At 29.0% G+C, this 9580-nt stretch overlaps 2 protein-coding genes across 3 annotated transcripts in view; one reads left to right on the top strand and one right to left on the bottom strand.

Moving 5' to 3' along the window:
• The window catches only part of LOC108695044, a 38487-nt gene extending 35270 nt beyond the window's left edge, over positions 1–3217 (bottom strand). For both annotated transcript variants that reach the window (XM_018204775.1, XM_018204777.1), the window contains exon 1: positions 2926–3217. The gene's annotated coding sequence lies outside the window, so the exon portion shown is untranslated. The remainder of the gene's footprint in view (positions 1–2925) is intronic.
• Positions 3218–8390: 5173 nt separating this feature from the next.
• LOC108695042 (ras-related protein Rab-39B) overlaps positions 8391–9580 on the top strand; it is a 2331-nt gene continuing 1141 nt past the window's right edge. Inside the window, exon 1 of the mRNA XM_018204773.1 lies at positions 8391–8874. Within this exon, the coding sequence (XP_018060262.1) occupies positions 8767–8874 (108 nt within the window). The 5' untranslated portion in view covers positions 8391–8766. The remainder of the gene's footprint in view (positions 8875–9580) is intronic.

Below are 9580 nucleotides of genomic sequence, written 5' to 3'. Positions count from 1 at the left end.
ATATATATATATATCTGCATATATATTTTTTTTCTTTTAATTCACAATATTGCTTTCAGCATCATTTTTTTTTTTCTCAGAAACAATTGATCTGTAGAAATATCATATTTATTCAGTTTCGTTAAAAAAGAGTTGACCCAGTTTTAAGCAATTTTTTCTTTGAGAAATATATGCAGTTAACTAACCTATGGGGATATCGTGTGAATGAAAAAATTGTTCCGAGTACACACACAGATATTGACTGACTCTCTTTGGCTTTGGTTTTGTTGTTTGCTCTTTGTGTTCCATTCACTTGAATCGACCATGCAAATCTAAAATTGTTTATACTGCAGGAATCTGATCCGCGTTTCTGTGTTTATTGAAACATACTGTAATATTTTTTGATAAATATTATAATTATTTCCCCAATTTATTCCAATATAAACAGCGCACAGAGAAATCTATATAAAATATATTTTTTCTTTTTTAAAATTCGCAAATATATTATTAAAAATACGATATTTAAGAATTATTATTTCTTTTATAGCAAAAACAAAAAATTTAAACTTGACGCAATAGAAGTGTTAATTAAGACTATAGATCAATCTATAAATTAAGCAATAATTATATAATCTAGACAAAATCAACCGCAAAGAATTGTTTAATGAATAGTACATCAGCTAGAGTACAAAATCTAAATCATCAGATATTTGATAACAATGGAATTTTACCATTTTAAATACAAGTTTACATCTACAATTTTACATCTACAATTTTACATCTAATTAAAATGTCATATATAATACATAAATATAATTTATATATTATACATCTGTTTATTATATATTATATATTATATATTATATATTATACATATTTATATACCATACATATGTATACCATATAACCTCAATTAATCTGCACACAAAAAATAAATGATACAATTATATTATATTATATGCATTTTATTACATAAACTGGATTTTAATTCTTTAAAAACTTTCAAATTTTTTCAAAAGTATTATAGACACATGTGAAATTGTAGATAGAATTCTAAATCGTTTGTAGTAGGCTTTATATATAAGTATAAAATTATAATTTTTCTCTCGTCTCAAGATCTGCCTGCATCAAGTTCTTAGTAAAATAATTAACTTCACTGATAAATGGATAGATAACTGACTGTGGCATATTATACACCCACTTTAAAAAAACCGATTCATTGGATTATGCATATTGAAAGACACTTTAATCATATTGCTAATATCGATTTCAAAATTATTCAAAGTTAAAATAAGTCCGAGTCTACATTTTCACTACATAGGCACTTTCTGAACTTTACTCAAAACAAGTCGCGCCGAGCGAAATTTATTGACCAATTTAATACTGAAAGACAATAATTATTAATTAATTAATTTAAATATTAAAGGCACTGTTATTCAATAATTTTAATACTCTAAATAAAAGTAATTATTGTTTTTCAATAATAAATATAGAAAGTAGAATATTATAAATATTATTACAAAAAGTGCTATAAAAACTGTTAAAAACATATAAAAATGTTTATGATTATGGAAAAACGCAATATGAACACTTTAATTGATAAAATATCCAATCATACAATTCACTAATAACGTTTTAATATTTTAATAATCAAAATGCACGCATTATATTATTATTAAATGACTCTCTTTTCATTCATGCATGTAATTGCTTTTAATATGCAACCTTACCCCGTAGAATAGTGTGAGCAACCAACTTGTTATAAATGTAAAGAATGTAACGGATTTATCGGTAAAATTTCAAAACAGCGCGCTTCGTCACGCGCGACGATTTAAACTGTCGTGCTTGACAATTCATAGTAGATTTTTGTCATTCATGCTCGTTTTTTCTACCAATATAATTTAACATATTCTTCATTTTTTTCTAATATCGATTTAACTTACTCTTCATCTGTTTCTAATTTTTAAAACTAAAAAAGGGCGAAGTCATTTAAACCGAGATAAAAAATAAACTAAAATATTAAAAGAAACGGATATAAGAATAAAAAAAGGGATAAAGAATGAATTAAACTAAGATTAAAATTAAACTCGTTTCTATCAATGTAATTTAATTTTAATCTCAACTTCTAATTCTTAATTTTTTCCTAATTCTAAAAATTAGAAAAAGATGAAAAATAAGTTGAATCAGATTAAAATTAATCTACATTGGTAGAAACGGGAATTAGTAGAATAATGGACATTAGTGACACAAATCGGCACAAACATCGTTTTAGCTTTCTTGGCATTTCAAAAGTAATAAAGACAAAACGATATTTGTTTCATAGTCATTCATTTTCCATAAATGGAAAATGATACTCATATATATATATATATATACACATAGGATACGATCAACGCGATACTTTGACGTTTTTTAACGTCAGTTTGTAAAATTCTTTCTTTTAATTCCATCAAATGCTTCAAAGCATTTGTAGCAAGATTTTTTGACCACAGCCATAACCTCTTTATTTTAAATAATACATTTCTCTCGGTTGATGTTGTCCCGTAATACAACAAAATCGTTCAATCAATCGCGATCTTCTCAATCTTTTCTCCTGAAGGAATTTATTTCTACAACTAAATTATCTCGTGTTTAAAATCAATAATCGATCGAGAACATCGATCGAGTTTCAAACATCCCCCCTTCTAACATGCCTTTCTAAAATGTACAAACACCGCTAAAAAATTCTAAATGCCATGCATGATTGTGAAGTGAAACATAGGTGACTAGTTGACCTTGATCGAAAGAATTAAGAAAAATAAAATTGAAATTAAGAGAGAAAATGGATTTGAATCAAAGAAAATGGCGATGCCGCGAATTAAGTAAGCTTATTGAATTCTTTTTATGCTTTTTTCTAGGATATGATTCTTTCGCAAGCATATATTTTTGAAATACACTGTGAATTACCTTTGGATTTCCTTACGGAAGTGTCATGTTCAACGTCGGCATGAATCCTGGCGAAGTACAAAACGCCGGTGCTCGTTCCCTTCACCTTCGGCCGAGAGAAAGCAAGTGTTTTGAGAAGAAAAAAAAAGCGGGAAAATGTCCGATCACTTTTTGACAAGACGCAAGCGCATTTGATCGCGAGCAATGATCGTTTTTTAAGCGGCAAGCGTTTTACACTCGCGTGAGAAGAAACCAACGCGTATTGCCCGCCCGCGCAACCGACGTCGCATCAGTCGCGTGTTGCGTACGAATGGTCGCGCCGCTCACTTCGGCTCAGCTCGGCGCGGCCAGGCACAGCCACATCGCGACTCACTTCACCCCGAACACCGCGCGGTCGTCACGTACACATGGCCACGGCAGCCAATCCGGCGCGCCGACCTACGCACCGGCCGACCAATCGCGGTCTCGCCGTTCCCGCGCCGTCGTGATTCACCCGGCAACGGCGCGTAAACGAAGTTCTCATCGTATCGCAGCCGATGACATCGATATACTGTCGACGGAGACTTTGGCTGTGTTTCAAAATTTACTGCCAATACTGAAAATCTATAGTCTCATATTTGTGTCTCATATTCTATAGATTTTCAGTATACTGGCAGTAAATTTAGGAAACACAGCCTTTATAGAATTCTGCGACTTCACGCATATTCGTTCTCTCTTTGACGGTTTTTAACACTTAATATACACGATGATTTTTTCAGTCCTTTCATGCTACATACGATGGATCATTCGTATTCTGGGTTAATTTTCATCACTTTAATTGTAGATGTAAAATTATCAAAAATTATCAAATGATTCTTACGTATACTTTAATATCATTTTTAGAAAGTATTTATAAGGTATTGTATATTTAAAAAAATTGTTTATAAATGTTATAACTAATTACTTACTTACTAATTACTTACTTACTAATTACGTACTAATTATTGCATCTAGTTTTTGTAAAAAATATATATGTGTATCATATGCAGAACACAAATGACAATCGTGTATACTAAAAGATTTGCTGGATAATGATGAAATAAGATTGACGATTGATAATTTACATAATATCATAATATAATAATATCAAATTTGTAACGTTTCTCTAAAATATTACTGAAATTTCGATAGCTCTGTCAAATATTAAATGACGCTATCATTAGAAAAGGATTTATACAAAATGTAAAAGAATCAAAAAGTAAAAATAAATTTGAATATTCGGTAAACATTCTTGAATTAAGTAGATATATAAATATGAGGAATCATAATAAGAAAATTATAATATTATATGCATAATAACGCAACATTATAATAAAATTAATTTGAAATTGCAATTGTGAAATAAAAATAACGCAATATATAAAGCAAGCTGATCTACTGTGTTTTATGGAAATTAACAAATATTTTACTTAAACTTTCTAAATTTCTATTAACAATACTGTCAAATGTATTTCTACTATTTGTCTACAATAAACTTTCAAATTAGGATTTTACAAAATATTATTGTATTTAAGTTATAATAAAAAAATATTATAAATCAGGTAAAACAATTTTATATATATGTTTTATCTAATAAAATAATTTTAAAAAAAGAAGTACGAAGTTTTACACTAGTTTATGATATAGCATTTGTCTCTCTTTTATCTATATGAAATAAATTCTTATGAAGAAACCTAGTCTGACAGAGGTCAGCGGTTACTGACGGCGTAAGTTTTTTCCTCATGTCACTGGCGACGTGTTATAAGTTGTCTTCATAAAAGCTCACCTCTGATGGTGTGACGCGTTAAAAAATTAATACTGCATTACAAGGCGTTTAACAGACGTCGCACCGATCCAACTTGTATGTATAAAGCGTCTGGCGCGTCAAGTAGAACATGACATTCATAGCACGATTGCATATAAATACGGAATGTGCACCTCAATAACTCTTGATAAAATCTTGATTAAAATAAAATAAAATCTTATTCTTTTATGTTATTTACAATATTATCATTTAAATATTATCATAAAAATTTGATGTCTGAAAACACTTCTTTGAATTAAAAATTGGATAACATATCCTGGATAACATATTCTGAAATATTTTACATCAGCATAGTAATTTATATCTTATTATTTGATTTACATATATTTAAATTCAAACTGAGATATTTATTTGCTCTTCTTTCATCATATTGCTCATTTGTTATGAAAATATAAAGTTTTCTAGAAAATAAGTTTGAGTGTCCTGAAAAATTTGTAATATTAACTTCAAAAAATATAATTTATTATAATAATTAATTGGAATGAAAATATGTTGTTTTTCTTTTTTCTTTATGTCTTTTCTTTATGTTTTCATATATTTTTTTCTTCATATTTCTTTTTTATTTTCTTTTTCTGTAAACAATATCAAAATTTTAATTTGTGAGTTACGTCTTTATTGAACGATGTGTCCGTTCATCTTATTAATAATTTAGGAATGCATTTTGAAATAGAGAATACTAACAACAATAATGAAAGTCTTTACTTCACGTTACGTATACTATTAGCAGTTATTATACATGTCGGAATACATCCTAGATTGTCAGTAAAACAACAACAATACGTACATTTAGCTATGCAGTGTTATATATCTTCTGCATTCGAAATAAAATCGATATGCTACATATAAACTGGAATGACGTAAAAGAAAAAAAAAATCACAAAGGAATGCAAAAAGCGCAGCTGAAAAGAAATATGCTTAATATATACATAAGTCGCGTGGACACAGGCAAAAGGAAGAGGGAAAGCGAGCAGGGAAAGTTTGAGAGATAAAGTAAATCTATTTTAGCTACGCTTTCTTACACTTTCCTGCATTTTAAACGTTCGAGCTTTGAGAGAAAAAAGAAAATGAACGCTCTAAAAATCTTCTCGTTACAAACTCACCTCTCATTAAAATCTTTTTATTCGGCGTTTTAATCATTCTTTCAATAGTATCATTGTTTTTTTTTATAATTTTACTGTTGTTTACTACAGTTAGTTAATGTAAAAGTAGCAAACATCACTCATATTCTAACGCTAAAGATAAATACATAGTGTGCAACATGATGATGGATGCTTTCCATTTTAACGAGACTCGTTCGAGTTAGCTCAAGTCGATAACTCCAATGCAATAAATAGAAAGCGTTTACCATACATAAAAAATCAAGTTTGAAGAAATGTAAAAAAATGACTTATAATTATATATAAAATTATGTATAAGTATGTATGAGCAACTTTTTTTACATTTTTCCGAACTTGTTTTTTTTCTAAAACAAATAATGCGAAAATTATCCCTTTAATTATTTTTTCACATTATTATTATTATTTTTATTACACTAAAAAGTGTAAAATTTTTTGAGGTACATGATATATCCTAAGTGACTTAAAATTAATTTATATTTGCATAAATTATTTGTGTTAAAGTATAATTTGGTCACATAAATAATAAAGTAAAATATAAAGTAAAATATAAGTAAAGTAAATATAAATAAAGATAAATCAAGTTATAATTTTCATCGTATTCTTTAAACATATATTCTATAAATCTCAAAATAGAGATACCAATATTTGTTTTCATTGAATTAAAATATTCATATACATATAATTTAATAAATAGAATTTTCTGTAACAAATAAGAAGATTGTTTATTAATTTGTCGGCAATTAACAAAATTAGAGGCCAATGTGATAGCAAGACATAACACAATACTCATTGTCAGATTTAGTTTTTTTTCTTAAATTTATGTCTCCCTTTCCATTTATCTTTCAATCCACTGCCACACTCTGCAGCAAAATTAGTCAAGATCGATTTGAATCATCGACAAACGATGACATAGATCAAATAGAAAACAGAAACTAAAATTAGAACTCGATTATTATCGAGTATACTCTATTAAATGAAAGCTCAAAATCAAATCTATTTGTTGTGAAATTCAAAACATCAGCCATTTAATTTCGGACTTATGAGAAATTTAACAAGGAAAGAGTTTTCTTCAAATGATTAACTTATTGCTAAGAACAATTTTGTTTTAATTCCGTTGAATTTTAAATCTTGAATTTTGGATAATCTTAATATTAAGTATAGGTAATACCGTATTATGTGCATTTTTATTATAAAAATTAATATAAAACTATAATTTATTTATATATGTATAAGTAATATTTATTTCCCGCAAATAAGCAAACTTCGATAAAAAATTGTTCATGTATAAATATATATAAACATACATAAACACGCATAAATATTCATAATTATATATGAAATATATTCATACATGTTCATATATCTTTTTTTTTGTAAAATTACTTGTTAGTGTAATAGAAATAATAATAATAATGTGAAAACATTAAAAATAATTTTAAAAAATAATTTTCGCAATATTTGTTTTAGAAAAAATCAAGTTTGAAGAAATGTAAAAAAATGACTTATAATTATATATAAAATTATGTATAAGTATGTATGAGCAACTTTTTTTACAACTTGTTTTTTTCTAAAACAAATAATGCGAAAATTATCCCTTTAATTATTTTTTCACATTATTATTATTATTTTTATTACACTAAAAGTGTAAAATTTTACAAAAGAAAGAAAGATATATGAACATGTATAGACATATTTTATATATAATTATACATGTTTATGAATATTTATGCGTGTTTATATATGTTTATACATGTTTATACATATTCATGCATGAAAAATTTTTTACTGAAACTTTTGCTAAAAAGTATATATTTAACAAGTTTTTGAAGAAGAAAAGAAATAAATGAAGAAAACGAAAAAGCAAAAAATTTAAGAAGGTAAAGATGGGAAAAAAGAAAAAATAAAAATAGAAGATAAAGAAAAGGCTGAAGAAGAACATAATGATAATGAAAATGAAGAAAAGAAGAATAATGTATTCTTTAATTAGAATACAGTGTTTATATTCTTCTTTTCTTAATCTTCTTATTTTCATTGTTTCTTTCCTTATCTTTGTCATTTTTATTATTTTTTTATATTTTTCAATTTTTTTTTATTTCCTATCTTTATCTTTTTAATCTTTTTTTTTCTTTTACCTTCATTTATTAAATAATAAAATATTTCTTATAGATTTTTAAATCGTAGTTATGATCTCAATAATAATTAAAAATTCGATAAAAGAAGTAGAAAAAAATAAAAAAGAGTTTAGCTTTCTTTTCAATGTGAAGAAAAAAAGAAAAAAGAGAAGAATAATGCGAGAACAACTTTTTTTCAAACGCGCCGCATATGTCTTCGCGATAACAGAAATCAACTACACTTTCCTGCACTTTCCCTTGGAACTCGCGATACTCGCGTATACAGACTTTAGTAGAATAAAGAGGGGTAGCGGGAGGAGGGTCAACAAAGTGTAAACAGGCGCGAATGGACTTTTGAACGAATGTATCGTCGCAATCGTGTCACGCGTGTTCGCCGTCTCGGCGCCGCGGCGCCGCGCTGACGGAGATTTGTGCGCAGTAGCAAAATACGCGCGCGATCGAGTAGAGTGAGTAGTGAAGTAGCTAGTCTTGTGAGACGAACAGAGACGAAGTTGAGGTAACTTCGGCTTGGGTTACTCGGATATCAGCGACGCGCACGGTGGTCGCCTGGTCGCTCGCGTCGGATGTTTCGAGTTCCAATGATTGATACCACGATCAGCTGTGTGCTACTCCATGCTACTCTGTGCGCGCTCACGACAAGGCACACTGTGGCGAGGGATGTGCGAGGTTTGCTGAAGAACAACGCAACTCGCTGCTGATTCCGCGCGCGCGACGGATTATCGACGTGCGTGAAGGAGGCGTTTATTTATTTGGTACCAGTACCGCCAAGATGGTAGAGCCTATTTTCGATTATCAGTTTCGGCTGATACTAATCGGTGATAGCACGGTTGGGAAAAGCTCTCTTCTCAAATATTTCACCGATGGCAAGTTCGCGGAGGTACATACACAGCCACATCATCCTCGGGAACGGTGCCTTGCGCGGATAACGCGCTGACAATTATTTGTCTGCGCAATATCCCTTTATTTACACTTTGTACCACGAACGTCATTACACACGAACATCGCAATTTAATGCGACGCACGAACGAATGAATGTCCGATTTCAAAGTCTATTTAGATTTCTCCTTAAACGATCTCGCTGGACCATTCTTCTGAACGATCAGAATATCACCTTGAAAAAAGTTTGACGATTTAATTAGGTTAGGCGAGTTTCGCACGTCGCGTAATTCCGACATATCAGGATATATATTTAGCGACCTACGTAACTCTCTTTGTCTTCTAATTTCTAAAATTGGATAGATAAGAGTGACTCTGACCAAACTCCAATTAATTTATTGGATAATACTTATATTATTTGTATTAATATGAATAGATATTAACTTTTTGTCATGGGAACTTGACATGGGAAGAATGTGAGATCAAGGACGAAATGATATGTATATAGTTAGAAATTTTTTGCTCTGTTGGTTGAATTAGTTATTCATTAGTCGAAAAATCACTCTAAATCATTATTATTTTTATATATATTATTTAAATAGCTATTGTGTTCTGCTACATTAAAATAATTTGCTTAACTTGAGCGAGTCAATACTTAGCAACGACAATAGATTTGTACTTGCACTATATTATAATTAAAATAAGTC

This window comes from Atta colombica, unplaced genomic scaffold, assembly GCF_001594045.1.
Source record: "Atta colombica isolate Treedump-2 unplaced genomic scaffold, Acol1.0 scaffold126, whole genome shotgun sequence".
In the NCBI taxonomy this organism is placed as follows: Eukaryota; Metazoa; Arthropoda; class Insecta; order Hymenoptera; family Formicidae; genus Atta; species Atta colombica.
Note: the sequence above shows the minus strand (reverse complement) of the source record. Positions and strands in the feature narration are given on the sequence as shown.